This window comes from Pithys albifrons, chromosome 32 (assembly GCF_047495875.1).
Source record: "Pithys albifrons albifrons isolate INPA30051 chromosome 32, PitAlb_v1, whole genome shotgun sequence".
Taxonomy (NCBI): domain Eukaryota; kingdom Metazoa; phylum Chordata; class Aves; order Passeriformes; family Thamnophilidae; genus Pithys; species Pithys albifrons.
In genome coordinates, this window is record NC_092489.1 from 1,074,216 (window position 1) to 1,094,066 (window position 19,851).

The following is a 19,851-nucleotide window of genomic DNA, read 5'->3' on the forward strand; positions in this document are numbered from 1 at the left end:
GGCCGGGCCCCCCCGCGCTGTACCGGCCGTGGCGGCTGCGGCGGCGGCCGAGTGTGAGCGGGAGCGGCCAAGAGCCCAGCGCTGCCCCATCCCGAGCTGCTCCAGCTCCATCCCTGCTCCTCCCGCGGGGGGCGGCGGGGCTGCGGGCAAGGGGGGCCCGGGGTGGGGCGCTGGGTCTGGGGGGGAGGAGGAAAAGGGCTGGAGGGGGCGGGACTGTGGGGGCGGAGAAGCGGCAGGAGAGGAGGGACAGAGCAGGGGAGGAGCCGGGACAGGGGACACAGAGAACAAAGCAACGCGTGGTCGGCGTTCGGTCGAAAGGTCGGTGTGGGGCGGGGGGGCGAGAGCGGTTTTTGGGCCCCTCGGGTGGTCCGGGAGGGAACCCCGGGACCCGCGGAGTGGGGAGAGCGGAGAGGGGCGATAGCGGAGCTGGGGAAGCCCCGGAAAGGAGGAATTGGGGGGCGGGAGCACAGAGGGAGCTCCAGGTCCCTTAAATGGGGGTCCCTAACCCTAACCCCACCGTGGAGAGTTCAGAAAAGAGGAACTGCTGGGAGGGTTGTTTTGGGCTGAATTTTGGTGTTTTGGAGGTATTTAGGGACACAAGATTAGAGATGGTGGAGAATGAGGGTGGGACTCGGGAGGTGAGGGGAGACCGGCAACTTTGGGGGGTTTCGGGGGACTCAGGGCACGTTTTGGGGGTCCCACATTACGCACCCACCCCCTACCCTTCCCTGGGACCCACCGGCGCCGTGTTGGCCGTGAGAGTGAAGGTCGAGAAGCCGGGAAAATCCCTCCCCCATGCCGGGACTGCCATCGGGTCCGTCAGGTCCATTCCACATCCTCTCCCACCCCCCTCCAAAAAAAAAACCAAACCATCTTGAGATCCCGAAACCCCACACTTAAAACCACAGGATTCCCCAAATCACCTCCTGGACCTGCCAGAGCCCCTCAAAACGCCCCAGAGTCCCCCCCCAACCCTCCAAGACTCCCCCCCCAACCCTCCAAGACTCCCCCCCCAACCATCCAAGACTCCCCCGGAGTCCCCCAAAACTCCCCAGGCCTGCCTAAATACCGCACAGAACCTCTCAGAGACCCCCAAAACACCCAAGAGAACCTCTCAGGGACCCCCACAAACTTTCATCCAGACCCTGCAAACCACCCCAAGACCACCCACTCTGCCCCCAGACCTTTCCAAATTCCATCACCCTCCCTCCAAACCCCCTCCCAGACCACCTCAAATGTCCCCAGGACACCAAAACGACACCAGAGCCCCGAAGGTCTCTCCCAGATATTCTCAAACCAGTCCAGGACTTCCCTAAATTCCCCTTCCAGATGATGAAAACTGCCGCAGGATCCCCCTAAATGACTTCCAGACCTTCCAAACAACCCAGAACCCTCCAACTGCTTCCAGACCAGCCCAGATACTCCCAAACCCTTCCCATAAACCCTCGTCCCTGACCCCCCTAAAACTCCTTGAAAGTAGAGTTGAAACAGAGAGAACTGAAGCTAAGGGAGACACGTGGACAGCCTGAAAAAGCAGGAAAATCTGATTAATTTGATGGTTTTTTTCCTAGAAGCTGAAAGGAGGAAATTGGGGATGATGCTCTTGGAAAAAGGAATGGTGTGAGCGTGTGAGAGGCAACCACAGTGTGGGGAATAAAGGGAGTCACCTCCAGAGGGGGCTTTGCTTGGGGGGCATCCCTGGATGCTGGAAAATCCTGGGATCTTCCCATGCCCCCAAATGGAGGTTCCTGGCACAGATCCCCTAAAACCCCAAACCACCAAGATTGGGCAAAAAACCCTAAAATATGCAGATTAAGGAAAAAGAAATTCAAAGCACCAAGATTCACTTCTAAAAAAACCCTCCCAGAAATTTGCTCCCTGTGGTCTCTGTGCTTGGGGTTCTGGGGATCCTCCCTGTCCAGGTTGTTGGGGGTGCCTTGTGTTTTGGGGTCCCATCTCTGGGGTTCTGCCTGTTCCAGGCTGCTGGAGACCCCGGGAATTTCATAGGTCCCCCACTCTGTTATCTGAACCCACTGAGTTTCTTTGATTCCCCCCTCTCCATGATCCCTGCAAGGAATGCCGAGGGTCCCAGGGGTCCTTTCTGCCCTGACTCTCTGCTCAGGGTGCTCAGGGACCCCCTTGGATCCCAAAATGGACAGCCCAGAGAGGGGGCACCCTCAGGACCCACAGCAACGTGGAGAGGTGGGGCCCTTGGGAACCAGCACCCCAAGCAGAGAGTCACGAGAGGAGGGACTGCGGGGACCCCAAATCCCCTCTGGTGTCCCTATTTAGGGGTTGAATCTTGGTGTTTTGGGGTGGATGTTGGGGATGCAGGGGGTACACAGAGCTAGGGCAGCGGGTTTTCAGGGGGTCCCACGGCCGAGGAAAGGGGTGCAATTGCTCAGAGAAGTGGGATGGGAAGCCCAGGGATCTCCTGTACCCAGTAAAGGGGGGTACAGGTGTCCTTGATGTTAAGGAACGGTTGGTCATGATGTAGGAAAACCCAGAATGGCCAGAAAAGAGGGATTCAAGGTGTCCCCCAGTGTTCCAAAAAGGATCTGTGGTCTGGGAAATGCAGGAGTGGGGGTACTGGGGGTCTCCCAGCGTCAAGGCAAAGGGGGTGTGGGGACTGGAAGAGGTGGGATTGCCCAGAAAGGGGGTGCAAGGGGGTGTTGGTGTAGGATAAGGGGGGGCAGGGACATCCCAGTGCCTTGGAATGGATGATCGGGATGGGCCCAAGGTAAGGAAGGGTAGGACTAGGAGTGGGGAGAGGTGGTTTGGGGGTGGAGGTGGTCACTGTGCCCAGAATAAGGGGAGTTGAGGAGGTGACAGAGGAAAGGCAAAGGGATTGTGAAGTCTGGGAAAGGCAGGATGAGAGGGAAAAGGAGGTCAGGGTGGTCCTGGAGTCAAAGAAAGGGGGATGTGAGGGCTGGGAAGCCGGGAATGGGCGGGCAGGGGGTGGTGGGCCCTGGTAGCCTGGAGAGGGCGGGGACCCTGGAGAGGGAGGACCCCAAATACACAGGAGACCCCCAGCAGCCCAGACAGGGGGGACACTCAGAATGCCAAAAGGGGGAGATCAGAGAGGGGAAGCTCCAGGAAGGGTTTTCTTGAGCTAAATCTTGGTGTTTTGAAGGTTTTTCTGGACACAAGATGCCCAGTGACTTTTGGAGAGGGACTTGGGCAACCCAACCCAAGGCACTCACAGCTTGTTTTCCCCAAAAACCAGGTTTTATCCTTCTGAAGGTGTGTCGGAATGGCAGAGGAGGCTGCAAGGAAGAGGAAGGTGACCCAGGACCCCCAGGGAGGTGAGGAGGAAGTCAGTGCCCCTTTGCCCCTCTCTTGTGCTGCATCTTCCAGCCCAGCATGGCCCCGGCTGCAGGACAACCCCGCTGCCGACGCTGTCCTGCCGGGGCCGGGTTTGGGGGGATGTCCTTGGCCTTCCCTGTGGGCTGAAGGCAAATGCCCTGAGTGTCCTTGTTCCTTCCTGCCCCAGGCCCCGAGCTGAGCACGGGGAGCACGGAGGACAAATCCCCCCAGCAGAACCTGGTGGCAGAGGCCACTTTGAACAGCTCCACAGAGCAGGAAGTCACCGAGGAGAAAAAGCCACGGAGATCCCTCAGGAGGAGAAGCTCTCAACCGAGTTTTGGGTCCTCCAATCAGGATAGAGCCACCCAGTGTGGTAAAGATGGCCAGAGCTTCAACCAGAGCTCTGAGCTGGGGGTGCAGCAGCAGCTTCAGAGCAGGGAGAAGCGCTACAAGTGCTTGGAATGTGGGAAGGGATTCAGCAAGAGCTCCCACGTGATTCGCCACCAGCACATCCACACTGGGGAATGGCCCTACACGTGTAGGGAATGTGGGAAGGGCTTCAGTCAGAGCTCCCACCTGATCCGCCACCAGATGATCCACACTGGGGAACGTCCCTATGAGTGTTCCCAGTGTGGGAAAACGTGTCGGACAGCTCCGAACTCCTCGTGCATCAGCGCACACACACCGGGGAGAGGCCCTTCTGTTGCAGCGACTGCGGGAAGAAATTCAAACATAACTCCACCTTCATCTACCACCGGCGAACCCACACCGGGGAGAGGCCTCACAAATGTGCAAACTGTGAGAAGAGCTTCATCCGTAACGCTGAGCTCATCATCCACCAGATGACCCACACTGGGGAGAGGCCATTTGAGTGTTCTGAGTGTGGGAAGAGGTTTCTAACCAACTCACATCTCCTTGAGCATCAGCGCACACACATGGACGAGAGGCCCTTCTGCTGCGCCAACTGCGGGAAGAGATTCAAAAATAACTCCCACCTCATCACTCACCGGCGTATCCACACCGGAAAGAGGCCTTAGGAGTGTGACGAGTGTGGGAAGAGCTTCACCCGGAGCTCCCTGACCCAACACCAATGGACCCACCAGTGAGGGAAGCCCCACGAGTGCCCCGACTGTGGGAAGAGCTTCATCTGCTGCTCTATCTCTATCACCCACATTCCTTGTGACCCACATTAGGAAGACCCCTGGCTGGTGGTCTCCATGTCCTCCTGGTTCTCCGTGGGCACTTGAATTAACCCGGGGGAGGAACATCCATGGTGTCATGGGTTTAGTTAGGCCCAGATTTAGGCTTTAGTTTTTAGAGCAAGGCCTTGGACAATCAGCTGACTCGAGCTGGGTCAGCCCAGCTGACTCCTACTGGCCAACTCTATTGCATCCCATATTCTGACATCACCTCAGATAGAAGAAGAGAGGGAGGAGGGATTTTCCTTCTTCCTCTTCTTGCCAGATGAACCAGGAGTTTCTTGGCATTGCAGAGCTCCTGGGGGGAGACCAAGATACTGGGGAAGCTGAAATTTACTTCCTGTTTGTTCTTGCTACCTTTTATTCTTAGTCTGTAGTTTGTATTTGATTTGGTTTCTATTTTATTTTCTGTTTAATATACCTTGTTCTGCTGAACTATGTCCTGTGTTTTGGTTTTTGGGGGACAGAAGAGGAAACTTTGCCTCTGAAATGAGTGCTTGGCATTTTGCCACATGAAAGCCATCACATATGGGGACACAGACTGAAGTGGGAAATTCATTGGGAAGGGGGAGTTGCTGACTTTTGACCCTAAAAATCTCCCCTGCTCCATACCCTTAGTTTATCTTGTGGCCTCAAGGAACCTGAGTGGTGTTTCAGAAGTTTTCAAAACTCAATAATTCCATAATTCCAATTCTCTATGGCTCTGCCTCTCTGTGAGCCCCCCAACCCAACCCTATGCACATTCACATGATTCATTTTTTTCTCATTTTTTATTTTATTTGATCCATATTCATCCCTTAAAATCACCTGGAATTGGGATTAAAATAAAGAAATTGAACAAAGACATCTAAATTTCCACCATTCTCCTGGGAACTGGGGGAGGAATTTAGGATTCAAAAGGATATTCAGGAAGATTTCGGGTTTTTGTGGGAATTTGGGGCAGTTTTCCCCAAAACTGGAGGTGTCCAGACCAACTGACATTTCTCCATCATTTTGCAGTCCAATATCTGAGAGGGTTTGATCTGTCAGCTCATAACACCTCAATCCCACCCCAAAATGGCTCCATGCCAACTTGAAATGACTCAATCCCATCCCAAAATGTTTTAATGCAACTTGAACCCACTTAGGGGGAGTCAGCAGCAGGAGAAGGGGTGCTACAAACCCAGGGAGGATGGGATAAAATTGAGAGGGCTTGGATGCAAATTGAGAGGGTTGGGATGGGACTTGGAGGGGGATGGGGTGGGGATTGGGAGACAAGAGATGGGGTGTGTGGAAAAACTGAGGGAGCTTCTGGGGTGCCCTCCTATCCTGAGGGGGGTACTGTGAGGGAGTGTGGGGGACATGTGACATCAGCACTTGGAGTGGGGCACCACAGGAAGGGGCACAGGGAGCTCTTTTTAGGGGATCCTGCTGCTTCCCACCAGTTCAGGGGGCTTTAAATATCTTTTGAGGTTTTCCCTCATCTTTTTTATGGTCTGAGTTGAACCTCTTGGAATTTGGTGGGATGAGATGACCCTATTGAAAGAAAAATCCTGCTGTTTTCAACCAATTTTTAGGGAGTCTAAATGGCTCTTGGGAGTCCCCCCCTCATTCTGGGGGTTGCAGGGACCCCCTGGCTCCACTGAGGGCTGGGGGGCTGTTAATGCCCAGTTTTGAGGTGTTACAAGTGGCTTGTGAAGGGCCCAAGTTTGATGCACATCCCACCTGCAGGAGGGTGTCCCCCCTTCCTCCAGGCCTGCTGGGGTGGGGCTGGGACCCCTCCCCACACTGGGGCACCCACAGTTCTTTCTGGGGGATGAGACTCCTCATGGAGTGGGACCAGCCCAGCTGGTGTCACAGAATCCCAGAATGTGCTGAGTGGGAAGGGACCCCCAAGGATCATGGAGTCCAACCCTCAGCCCTGCACAGGCCCATCCCCAAGAGTCACACCCTGTGCCCCAAGTTTACACCTAAGGCTGAGAGAGAAATAGTTCCCACCAATCCCAATACAGGTGGGTCCTCTGGCCGCCCAGACAGGGTGGAAACCAGAACACTGAAGAAGAAAGACCAGAAAAGGGGAACTCGTGGGAGAGATGTTTTGGCTTAATCTTCATATTTTGAAGTGGGTTTTGGCTGAAATTTGATGTTTTTTAGTTTTGATATTTGTGAAGGTTTTTTGCCAGAATCTCAGTGTTTTGGAGCTTGTGATGGACACCAGGTGCCCGGTGACTTCCCAGACAGACTTCACAGACAGACACACAATTCTGAGTTGGAAGGGACCCGCAAGGATCGAGTCCAACTCTTAAGTCAATGGCCCACACAGGGAATTGAACTCATGACCTTGGCATTATTCCACCCAAGTTTTAACCCACTGAGCTAATCTCAGGTTCTAGAGATGAGGAGGGGAGAGGGGCAAAAGCTGAGCTGGAGGCCCCCCAGCAGCCTGGAAGGGGGAGTGTGGAAAAGGGAGAGCCTCAGAACTCCCAGGACCCTGAAATGGGGGCCTTTAGAAGGGGGAGCCTGCACAGGGGTGACCCCTGAGACAAAAAAGTGGAGAACCCAGAGAGGGGGAATCTCTGGGAATGGCACCCTGAAGCAGAGTCAGGGCAGAAATTATTCCAGGGGCCCCCAACACCTTTGGCATCTCTAAGTGAGATTCCCATTCTGGACAGGGGAGACCCCCAGAACCCCATAGTGGAGAGAGCAGAGAGAGGAAACTTCTGGAACTCTTTTCAGGGACAGAATGATCATTGTTTGGACTAATTTTTCGCTACGTCTTTGTGTTTTGCAGTTCTTGTGGTTGATCTCGATGTTTCTCAGGATATTTGTTCTAGGGAGGGTTCAGAATAATTCTGAGCTGAAACTATGACACCATTTAAAACTTGAGTAAACTGCATTTATTACAGTGAAATAGCAAAGGAAAGAAGAAAACCTGAGAAGAGGGTACAAAACAGAAGCCCCAAGACAACTCCCACTCACTCGCTCACCACTCACACAGTTCCTTTACATCTCACACAGATCCTGTCCTGACTCCAGTGTGCTCAGGATCCCCAGTCTGAGCAGCTGCTGCATCCTTGGCTTTGGGTGGCTCAACACATTCAGCAGCGTCCCCGCGGGAGGCACCGCTGTCCTCGCTGCCAGCACACACCTCCTCCTGGAGCAGGGACTGTCTGTTTGGATACACTCGCTCTGGGACATCTGTCTGGGTGTGTGTGGCCAGCACAGCCCAGAGAGAGGCCGCCAGTCCCTCCCCCCATTATGTAACTGGGAACCCCCTTGGCTTCCACAGTGTATATCAAGGGTCTCCCTTTCTCAGTTGGTCAGGAATTTTCATCATCTTCCACACCCTTTTCTCTTTGACTCATCCTTGAGTGGCTGTCAACAAGCAGCCAGGCTGCAAAACAGTCTCAGTGTACACAAGATGCTTCTCCTTCAACTCTGAAATCCCTCATTATCAGTTCTTGTTTTCCATCACTTTGCAAGAGAAGAACAGACTCTCAGAGGCATCAAGGCCAGTCACAGACCAAAATAGCACCTCATCATGCCTAAATACAGCGTGGGAATCCTCTTGAACCTCTAACAGAAAATCGGCAATGAGGGTGAGCTTCTGAGAGCACAAAAACTGACACAGAGGTGAAGAGGGTTAAGTCAGTGCAGGGCACAGCTGGACTGACAGACACTGTTCCCCAGGGCATAAAACCCAGGGCTAAGTCAGTGCAGGGCACAGCTGGACTGACAGACACTGTTCCCTAGGGCATAAAACCCAGGGCTCAGTCAGTGCAGGGCACAGCTGGACTGACAGACACTGTTCCCCAGGGAACACAGACAGGGCTAAGTCAGTGCAGGGCACAGCTGGACTGACAGACACTGTTCCCCAGGGCATAAAACCCAGGGCTAAGTCACTGCAGGGCACAGCTGGACTGACAGACACTGTTCCCTAGGGCATAAAACCCAGGGCTCAGTCAGTGCAGGGCACAGCTGGACTGACAGACACTGTTCCCCAGGGAACACAGACAGGGCTCGGTCAGTTGATGCGGAGCTGCACGAAGAGATGCTGTTCTCAGTATGTGCGTGGCCACAACTCATATTAGTGTTTTTCTTGTATCTGCTGTGGAGACAGTGCCATACCTTTTATTTTTTGTTATTGCACAGTGTAGACTTTGTAGGTGTAACCTGAGTCCCTTTGCAGTCAGTGCTGTGATAGCACAGTCAGCAAAAACCCCTCAGTCCTTTGTGTGTGTGGTGTCACAGGACGATACCAAGTGAAGTGTGTTATGAGTTTTTATTTTTGTTGAAAGTGTTGTGATATTCTGTGTGTTTTGTCTGTGTAGAATAGTTTGTTGTTGTGTTGTGTTTGTAGTGTAGAGATGTTCTTTAAAAAGAGCCTCAGTCTGTGGCTCCTCCAGTGGAGCCACCAGGGTGGACACAGGAACTGTGGAGTGCACTGTGGGATAAACTACAAACTTCTACAGGCATTAAGTTTGAACTGTGGGAGGCCAAAGACCCCATAGAAGTGTTGAAATACTGAGAAGAATTTGTGCAAACTCCCCATCCATGATCCAAAGAGTGGCTCAGTCACACCTGATGAATGGGCAGGTGCTGTTGGTTACATCAGAAATGAAACAAAAAGCTGAAGCTGAGGCAGAGAGACACATAAAAACTAAACAGGGAACAGACCAAGCCCCCGCACTGGAATGATGTGTGTTTAGAGACGACCCTCACCCCTTCACCCAGTGTACCATCTGGTAGGAATAAACAAGGGATCTGAGTGCTTGTGGACACAAGGGGGAGGTCACTGTAATACACAGCAATCCAGACAAAACACAGAGAAATACTGCCCTGGGGTGGGGTCTGGTGGATCAACCAGTAACTGAGAAAATGACTAAACTGGAAATGCAAATTGGGCACTGAGACCCTCACAGATATTCTGTTATTGCTTCAAACAGTGAATACATCATATAAATACATATATTATGAGGTATATCCTCAGAAATCAGAGGTACATATCAGGAATTTGGTGCCACGCAGTGGCTCCATGCCAGAGCTGTCACTGTGGGACTTACACAACAAGAAGCAAACATTCCCACAGCTACAGAAATTGTAAACATAAAACAGTGTAAGATTCTGGGAGGACATGCACAAATTCAAGCCTCTCTCAATGCTTTGTTCCAAGCAGGTGGTGTCTGTCATGCACATTCTCCTGTTCACAGCCCTGTCTGGGCTGTGAAGGACTCGGGTGGCAGCTGGTGGGTGACTGGAGATTCCAGGGCAGTGAACAAACAGACACCCCCCACAACTGCTGCTGTTCCTGAAGCTGCAACATCAGTGCCCCACCCCAGGCACATCCAGGGACAGGGAACACTGCTATTGATGCAGCCAATGCATTTCTCACAATTCCAGTTTCACCCAGGGCACAGGATCCATTCCCATTTCTGTGGGGTGGGAACCAGGACACCTTCACCCATCTGCCCCAGGGCTACAAGCACAGCCCTGTCTTTTGTCCCCAAGCCACACACTGCACTGGAGCACAACACACTGCACCTGCCCAGGTACAGATCCTTCAGGGCACAGATGGTATCCTGGTACAGGGAGCTGATCACCATCAGGTGCAACAACAACTGGATGCCATCCTTGCCTTGTTAAGGTGCTGCGGATGGGCAGTGAATCCCAGTGAAATACAGGGCCCAGTCCAAGAAATCAAATATTTGGAAATTAAATGGACCCACAGTATTCAAACAGTCTCAGAGAAAGCCTTGGCCAGTATTCAAACCTCACCCACTCCAGAAGATAAGAAAGGAGTACAGCACTTTTTAGGTGCTGTTGGGTGCTGGAGATCACATGTACCTGGTTCAGCAGTGCCACTTAAGCCATTGCACAAAGTTACTCAAAACAAGGCTCAGTTTGAATAGGGGTCAGAACAGCAGAGTTAGTGAGTCAAAGACACACCGAGCCTGACCAAGGGACCCACAACATGCCCAACTACCAAATAGGTGGGTGGGGAAAGCCCTCCAATCAGCTCACAGACACTCAGAAACAAACAGCATGGTTTCCTGAGGGCAGGGCAGGGATTCGCCGTGGCAGACCATGCTGGAAAGCTGCAGCACTCACTGCAGCCCCACACACACAGTTGGTGGGTGAGGGGGAAGGAGGCAGCAGCCACTTGGCTGAATTGGTTGCTGTTTGGCAAGCCATGGACACGGCACCACCCAATGCTATTTGTTCCCTGTGCATGGACTCTTGGGCAGCAGCACAGGGGCTGTAAACTGGCTGGGCAAGTGCCCTGCTGTCCTGAGGAATAAGGCTCCCCCTGAGTCAAACCACAATGACAATCCGCAGTTCAGGCCAAGGAAGGTAATTTATTGAGTTTCACATGACAATATACAGAGCTCAGAGGCAGAGACTGAGGCAGGGGCAGGGTTACTGATAACCTCCCCCATGGGGGATGGATCAGGGCTTTGACCTCCTTGCAAATGGAACACAGACCCAGCAGGTGAGGGGTGTTGGAGGGTGAGGGCAGACAGAATACACACATGCAAACACAAACAGCCTGTGGTGTTCTGGCGCCTGGGCCTGCCAGTGGCAGAAGATCAGCTGTCCTTTGCTTATCTCCAAGGGTTGCTGTTCAGGAAATTTAACTCCACATCTGCCATCTCCAAAACTCCCATTCCTGTATTTCGACTTGTTCCTGTTTTATAACTGAGAAACTGAAACTTGTGGAAAATTACAATAAATCCTACCTTGGATACAAGACAATAAAAAAGGAACACACAACATAATACAAAAATGCAAACAGAGACATTAATACCAGAATAAATGCTTTTCCAACTAGGGTTTCAAGCTAAACAAGCCATCCAAAGCTTTATCACATATTTATTGTAATTATGTATTTATTTAGGATGATCACACTTTTATTCAGAATTTATTCTTATGAATCTTTATTTAAAATAACCTTGAAAAACTTTATTAAAATTGACTTATAAATTAATAATCTTAATCACACAAATAGCTTTACTTATTTTTAAGATTCCTTTTTTGTTTGTCATTTAAGAATTTCTGCAAATGAATAACTTTGTGCTCTTGTCTGTGGGTCCCTGTGCATAGATGGGGCAGTTGTGGCTCTGTCAGTGGGGTAAGTGCATTCAGGAGTCACATCCATACATGATTCCTGTACTCACACACATCCATCCAGGCCAGCCCCCATTCATGCAATCACTCAAAACAGCCTTAGGAATTTACTTGCTGTGCCTTCTAATTATGAAATGAGAAATTGTGCTTGTCTTCACCTCACACTTTTCCTTGTTTCTTGAGTTGCTGCTTTGATAAGAATATAATTTTCTAAAACGTGGACATATCTCTCCTTCATGTTCCGTTTAATGTTCAAAAATTCTTTCACACACATACAAGCAAATACTGCCCCTTTTTATCTTGTTCTTGCCTGGCAAATAAGAGAGGTATCATTGGATATTTGCTGGGTGTGGATCCATAAAAATACAGGGCATGATTATTTGAACACTTAGCAAAAGTTATTACATCTGTAAAACTTCCATTGTGTTGGTTCCTGTCATGGATATCAATAATTTAGAGAAAGGTTAGTAAGGCCACCTTTGAATTTGCTTGCTTGGTTGGATTATCATTACTTGGTCAAACAAAAGCTTAAAACAATTGCTAGTACTGAATGCTAAAGATTAACAAATTCTATAAAAATAGTGTCATTTTTGTACTTGACAACTTAAATATGTGTTTTACCAATTGTGTGGAGGTTCCATTAATGAGCTGCAATAAGAGAACTGTTGATCATTTTAAAATTCTGATTTTATCCATTATTTACATCTCACTCCAATGTAACTTGCAAGTGCTGCAGCTTTGAGGAAAACAGGCCGAGAAGGGAGAGAGTGAGGAGAGAGCTTTGTGTGACCCTTCCCAGCCAAGTCACCTCAGCTGCCACTGCAGGAGTCTCCCCACTTCCCAACACCACAACTCCAGTGTTGGCTTCTTCTTGAGCCATTAGAGTACAGTAAATTATAGAGAAACTCATTGAAACACGGATAGTTAATGCAGGTAGGAGTAAAAGCAACGAACAACACACTCATTCATACCATGAAGGGAATTGTCAACAGGGAAAACACTAATGAGCTCAGGAACAAAGGTATTAAACAGAATTTCAACTTTTTAACAATTATTACTATTTGCAGTAGGTGTTCAAATGGTTAGAAAAAGCTTTTAAAGCATCAGAAGTTTGGAAAGCAATTTGAAATTTAGAAAGTACTTTTCACCTGACAGATAATTTGCACACCAAAAATTATACTGGCTTAGATATATTCAAGAACAATCTGGTGGCCGCCTGGGCACAGGAGCATGGCATCGAATGGGTATATCACATTCCATATCATGCACCTGCTGCTTAAAAAGTTGAAAAGTGCAATGGACTATTAAAAACAACCCTGAAGGCACTGGGTGGAGGAACTTTCAAAAACTGGGATAAGCATTTAGCCAAGGTCACCTGATTGGTTAACACCAGAGGCTCCATCAATCGAGCTGGTCCTGCCCAAGCAGAATCCCTCCACACGGTAGATGGAGACAAAGTTCCAGCAGTTCACCTAAGAGGCATGCTAAGGAAATCTGTTTGGATTACTCCTCCCTTGGGCCAAGACAAACCCATTTGTGGGATTGTTTTGCCCAAGGGTTCAGAAACACCTGGTAGGTAATGACAAAAATGGCGAAATCCAGTGTGTGCCCCAAGGCAATTTAGCCTTGGGGAAAAACTAATTATGTGCTTTGAGTTGTGCCTTGCAGAAAACCAGACACGAGATGAGAGAGACTCGGACAAAGCTGATGCTGGTATCCCATGATGTCCAACGATAAGGCAGCCCTATCTGTAAACCAGTACTGAACTTAGAACTGTGACTTTAACCAAAAGTCGGAGGACCCAAGCTGAATTGATGCTGGTGTTGATCCCTGATGACAAGACATCTGCCTTAAAAGACCGCATATGGACTATACATATATGTAGATATGCGCGAAATATAAGCGAATGCAGGAATACAAAAACTGCGTAGAAAGACCAGTGTGGAATAAGGGGTGGAGAATGTAATGCTTTTGACCCATGGCTTCCTCAGTAACTAGCTGTAACTAAGGAAGCAGACATCACAAGTATTCCACACGTTTTTTCCACCTAACAGAGGAGGAGGTTTTTTTTTTCCTTGTTCCGGGTAGCTGGGTGTGGGAGAAGCCTGGATGGTCGGTTCTGTTCTTGTGGTGTTCCTGGCCTGGGACGTGGGTGAGATCATTTCATGCTTGTTCTCCCTTAATTGCATTTGTCTGTTTCATTTATTTAGGTTTAGTATTGTTTCTTCCTCTTTTACAGATATAAAAACATTGAACTTAATAACAATAATGATACTTTACAAAAGTGCAGACTTGTGTGTTTCTATGCCATAACTTTACAGAATAAAATGAAATCATGAATAAATTTGAAAAATAACTGGGATAATAAACCTACAGCACGACACTATCTTAGAGTGTGACTGCTACAAAATACGTTAGAAACTGAGATACAGAAAGGTGACATGTTTGCAGCTTGTTGAAAGCTTTTATCTTAAAGGCATTATTGTTTCCCTTCTCTTAATAGGAATAAGCCTTATATTCAATTTTAATACTATTTGGAAAAGGCAAAAAGTTTGGTTTGGCATCAAACAGCTTCCACTATTCCTTTTATTAGAAAGGGTTATGATATTTTGTTACATCGTGATAGAGGTGAAGACATAGTTAACTGATTCTGAGTTAAATCAATATTCATAATAAGGTATTACCAGTTGTTAACCCGACAGCATTGCTATTGATCAGAATCTGTGGCTGTCCCAGTTCGGCATCTCTGGCCGCTCCTGCCAATGGGTTTCTGTGCCTGTCGGCTGTGCCGGGCTGGGCCGGGCCGTTCCTGCAGCTTCTGGCGGTGCTGCGCTGGGTGCTGGGGCTGCGGCGGCAGCGCTGAGGGGGCTGTCCGTGCTGCTGTGGGAGCCATCTCCGCCTCTGCGCTCTGGCGGCTGCTCGGAGCTCTCCTGGCCGGGCCGGGGCTCAGCGGGCAGGGGCAGCGGGGCGTTCTCCAGACGGGTATCGGATCTGGCACCGGCACCGGCACCGGCACGGGCTCTGGAACCGGCACGGGCTCTAGCACCGGCACCGGCACAGGCTCTGGCTCCGGTACGGGCTCTGGCACCGGCACCGACACCGGCACGAGCTCTGGCACCGGCCCCACCCGCAGCATCCTCTGCTCTGCTCTGCGCTGGGCTCGGCGCTGCCTCTGCCTGGCTCGGCTTCTCTCCGCCCCCATCCCACCCATTGGCATCAGTGCCCCAGGCGGGAACGGCTGCAGTGGGGTCCGGCAAGAGCAGGGCAGGGGCTGCTACTCTTTGGGCCTTTCTCTGCCCCGGGCAGGAACGCTGCCTGTGACAGCGGCACGGGGGGTGCAGCTGCTTCTCCTGCTGCATCCTTTGGTGGGCAGCTGCAATCACTGGCAGCAGCACATTCAGAGGGCAGCTGTGCCCACAGCAGGGAGTGTTGGAAAGGAGAGTCCTTTAGTTCGATCTCACGCTGTTCAGGCAGCACCTCATCATCCAGAGCAGGTTCTTCTGCTCCACAGACAGCTTAGATCTTACCTCCATAAAGTTTCTCTAAAACACCATACAGTGCATTTAAGACTTCCAGGGATTTATCTTAAAAAAAGAAAAAAGTAAAAAAATAAAAAAAAAATTAAAACAAACAAACAAACAAAAAAACCAAAAAACAAAAAACAAAGCAGAAGACGCTCCAGTTCTTGTAACTAGTTTGGCTCTGGCCCATAGAACAGTTTTTGGCCAAAAACAATTTCAGGGCACTGGCTTCATAAACAAACAATTTTTATTTTCATGGGGTACTGATCTCTTTTAGCTCAGCTCTGTCCCTTCAAGCTATTTCAGGGCTCTGGCTTCACAAGCTGGCTTAGACACTGACTCCGTTACCAAAACATTTTTTATCAAAACTGATCGCTCATGATAATTCAGTCATGTTTTCTCCCCCTTTGAGATTCTTCCCATTTCCAGAGTCGATCACCTTCTGTCCAGCAGACAGGCACCAATCATGCCTTTTTCCTGAGCTGTACTGCTGCCCATCACCAGGACAGGGACTTCATGTCATTCCTGTCTCTCCTGCCCTGTCGGGGTTTCCAAGGCAAGTCCCTAAATATTGGGGATCTTTCCCAAGGCTCCACGTTTGGGCTCCATTTGTCCTGCTGGATCTGGGTCCCCACAGGAATGAACCACAAGGTCAATCAGAAGCTCAAACAAAGCAAAGCCATTTATTGAAATCCCATGTTACAATATATGGACTCAGGGACTGGTTTTCAAGGCAGGGGCAGGGGAACTGGTGACCTCTGAGACATGGGGGAGGCATGGGGGGATGGCTCAGGGCTTTTGATCTCCTTGCAGATGGAAAACAAGGGGGTTTGGGAGGGTGAGAGCAGACAGAGGAATACACATATACAAACACAACCAGTCTGTGGTGTTCTGGTCCTGGCCTGCCAGTGGCAGAAGATCAGCTGTCCTTTGCTTACCTCCAAGGTTTGCTGTTCAGGAAATTTAACTTCACATCTGCCAGCCTCAAAACTCCCTTTCCTAAAACCACCACTTTTGGCGTCACCGGGAGCAGCTGCACCTGCCTCGTCCTGTGCAGCCTTTCCATCTCTCTGCCCTGCTGGGCACACTCAGGAGCAGCTACAGCTGCCTCTTCTTAAAGGGTGTGTGTCTGTCTGCCTTTGCTGCTGGACACACAGAGGCCCAGTTGGGCTCATCTTTTGGTACCAGGGGCGGCCACTGCCCCTCTGTGCTGCTGACCAGTGCTGGGCAGGGGTGGTGATTCTCTGACTCTCACAAAGTCCCCTCGCTCCTGCAGTGTCACAGTGTCCCCTGGGTTCCAGCAGGCCCTGCAGTGTCACAGTGTCCCCTGGGCACCCTCAGGCCCCACATCACACAGCCCTGGCAGTTCCCTCACCGGAAATATTGAGGCACTTTGGGGTACCACAACAGAAGGAAGAGATTGAGCCACTGGAGAGTGTCCAAAGGAAGACACCAAGATGGGCAAGGGCCTGCAGGGGCAGCATGTGAGGAGCAGCTGAGGGTACATGGTGTGTTCAGCAGCACAAGAGGAGACTGAGGGAACACCTCATTGCAGGTACAACTTCCTGGGCAGGGGCAGAGGAGGGGCAGGCACTGATCTCTGCTCTGTGGGGACCAGGGACAGCACCCAGGGAATGGCTGCAGTTGTGCCAGGGCAGGGTTAGGTTGGATCTTACAGAAAGGTTCTTCCCCCAGAGGGTGGTGGGCACAGACCAGCCCCCCAGGGCAGTGGGCACAGCCCCAAGGCTGACAGAGCTCCAGGAGTGTTTGGATGATGCTCTGGGACACAGGGTGTGACTCTTGGGGATGGGCCTGTGCAGGACTGAGGGTTAGACTCCATGATCCTTAGGGGTCCCTTCCCACTCAGCACATTCTGTGGTTCTGTAACACCAGCTGGGCTGGTCCCAGTGCACGAGCAGCCTCATCCCCCAGAAAGAACTGTGGGTGCCCCCTGTGTGGGGAGGGGTCCCAGCCCCACCCCAGCAGGTCTGGAGGAAGGGGAGACACCCTCCTGCAGGTGGGATGTGCATCAAACTTGGGCCCCCCACAAGCCTCTTCTAACACCTCAAAACTGGGGATTATAACCCCCCTCAGGCCCCAGTGGAGCCAGGGGGTCCCTGCAACCCAAGAATGAGGGGGTAACTCCCAAGAGCTACTTAGATCCCCTAATAATTGGTTTAAAACCACAGGATTTTTCTGTCAATAGGGTCATCTCATCCCACCAAAATGCAAGAGGTTCAACTCAGCCCGTAAAAAAGAGGAGGGAAAAACTCAAAAGATATTTAAGGCCCCCTGAACTGGTGGGAAGCAGCAGGATCCCCCCAAAAAGAGCTCCCTGTGTCCCTCCCTGTGGGGCCCCACTTCAAGTGCTGATGTCACATGTCCCCTACACTCCCTCACAGTACCCCCCTCAGGACAGGAGCACACCCCAGAAGCTCCCTCACTTTTTCCACACATCCCATCCCTTGTCTCCCAATCCCCAACCCATCCCCCTCCAAGTCCCATTCCAACCCTCCCAATTTGAATCCAAGCCCTGACAATTTTATCCCATCCTCCCTGGGTTTGTAGCACCCCTTCTCCTGCTGCTGACTCCCCCTAAGTGAGTTTGAGTTGCTTTAAACCATTTTGGGATGGGATTGAGTCATTTCAAGTTGGCATGGAGCCATTTTGGGGTGGGATTGAGGTTTTACGAGCTGACAGATCAATCCCTCTCAGATATTGGACTGCAAAATGATGGAGAAATGTCAGTAGGTCTGGACACCTCGAATTTTGGGGAAAACTCTCCCAAATCCCCACAGAATCCTGAAATCTTCCTGAATATTTCTTTGAACCCCAAATTCCTGCTCCAATTCTGAGGAGAATGGTAGAAATTTAGATGTCTTTGTTCAATTTCTTTATTTTAATCCCAATTTCAGGTGATTCTAAGGGATGAAAATGGATCAAATAAAATGAAAAAACCAAAATGAACCATGTGAATGTGCATGGGGTTGGGTTGGGTGGCCCACAGAGAGGCAGAGCCACAGAGAATTGGAATTATGGAATTATTGAGTTTAGAAAAGTTCTGAAACACCATTCAGGATTCCTTCAGGCCACAAGACAAACTAAGGGTGTGGAGCAGGGGAGATGTTTAGGGTAAAAAGTCAGCAAATCCCCCTTCCCAATGAATTTCCCACTTCAGTCTGTGTTCCCATATGTGATGGCTTTGATGTGGCAAAATCCAAGTAATCATTTCAGAGGAAAAGTCTCCCCTTCTGTCCCCCAAAAACCAAGACACAGAACATAGTTCAGCAGAATATGGTATATGGAACAGAAAATAAAATAGAAACCAAATAAAATACAAACCACACACTAAGAATAAAAGGTAGCAAGAACAAACAGGAAATAAATTTCAACTTCCCCAGTATCTTCGTCTCCCCCAAGGAGCTCTGCAATGCCAAGAAACGCTTTGCTCATCCGGCAAGAAGAAGAAGGAAAATCCCTCCTCCCTCTCTTCTTCTATCTGAGATGATGTCAGAATATGGGATGCAATAGAGTTGGCCAGTAGGAGTCAGCTGATTGTCCAAGGCCTTGCTCTAAAAACTACAGCCTTAATCTGGGCCTAACTAAACCCATGACACCATGGATGTTCCTCCCCCTGGGTTAATTCAAGTGCCCACGGAGAACCAGGAGGATGTGGAGACCACCAGCCAGGGGTCTTCAGAATGTGGGTCACAAGGAATGTGGGTGATAGAGATGGAGCAGCAGATGAAGCTTTTCCCACAGTCGGGGCACTCGTGGGGCTTCCCTCACTGGTGGGTCCGTTGGTGTTTGGTCAATGCAGAGCTGCTGGTGAAGCTCTTCCCACACTCGTCACAGTCATAAGGCCTCTCCCCAGTGTGGATACGCCGGTGGGTGATGAGGACGGATTTATTTTTGACTCTCTTCCCGCAGTCGGTGCAGCAAAAGGGCCTCTAGTCCGTGTGTGTGCGCTGATGTTTGAGGAGAATTGAGCTGGTCTGAAATCTCTTCCCACACTCGGAACATTCAAAGGGCCTTTCCCCAGTGTGGGTCATCCGATGGATGATGAGCTCATAGTTACGGATGAAGGTTTTCCCACAGTCCCCACATTTGTGAGGCCTCTCCCCGGTGTGAAGCCGCCGATGGGTCATGAGGGTGGAGTTATGTTTGAATCTCTTCCCGCACTCGGTACAGCAGAAGGGCCTCTCGTCTGTGTGTGTGCGCTGATGCACGAGGAGATCTGAGCTGGTCCGACACCTCTTCCCACACTGGGAACACTCATAGGGCCGTTCCCCAGTGTGGATCATCTGGTGGCAGATCAGGGTGGAGCTCTGACTGAAGCCCTTCCCACATTCCCTACAGGTGTAGGGCCATTCCCCAGTGTGGATGTGCTGGTGGCGAATCAGGCTGGAGCTTCGGCTGAATCCCTTCCCACATTCCAAGCACTTGTAGCGCTTCTCCCTGCTCTGAAGCTGCTGCTGCAGCCCCACCTCAGAGCTCTGGTTGAAGCTCTGGCCATCTTTCCCACACTGGGTGGCTCTATCCTGTTCAGCGGACCCAAAACTCGGTTGAGAGCTTCTCCTCCTGAGGGATCTCCGTGTCTTTTTCTCCTCAGTGACTTCCTGCACTGTGGAGCTCTTCAAAGTGGCCTCTGCCACCAGGTTCTGCTGGGAGGATTTGTCCTCCGTGCTCCCCTTGCTCAGCTCGGGGCCTGGGGCAGGAAG

General features: G+C 50.7%; 2 protein-coding genes across 2 annotated transcripts in view; one reads left to right on the plus strand and one right to left on the minus strand.

The window, feature by feature from the left end:
- The window catches only part of LOC139684145 (uncharacterized), a 1,342,464-nt gene that overhangs the window by 715,149 nt on the left and 607,464 nt on the right, over nt 1–19,851 (minus strand). Inside the window, 1 exon segment of the mRNA XM_071579746.1 lies at nt 18,920–19,591. Within this exon segment, the coding sequence (XP_071435847.1) occupies nt 18,920–19,591 (672 nt within the window).
- LOC139684146 (uncharacterized) overlaps nt 1–19,851 on the plus strand; it is an 800,710-nt gene that overhangs the window by 75,444 nt on the left and 705,415 nt on the right. The window contains 2 exon segments of the mRNA XM_071579747.1: nt 3,744–3,943; nt 3,946–4,408. Of these exon segments, the coding sequence (XP_071435848.1) occupies nt 3,744–3,943; nt 3,946–4,408 (663 nt within the window).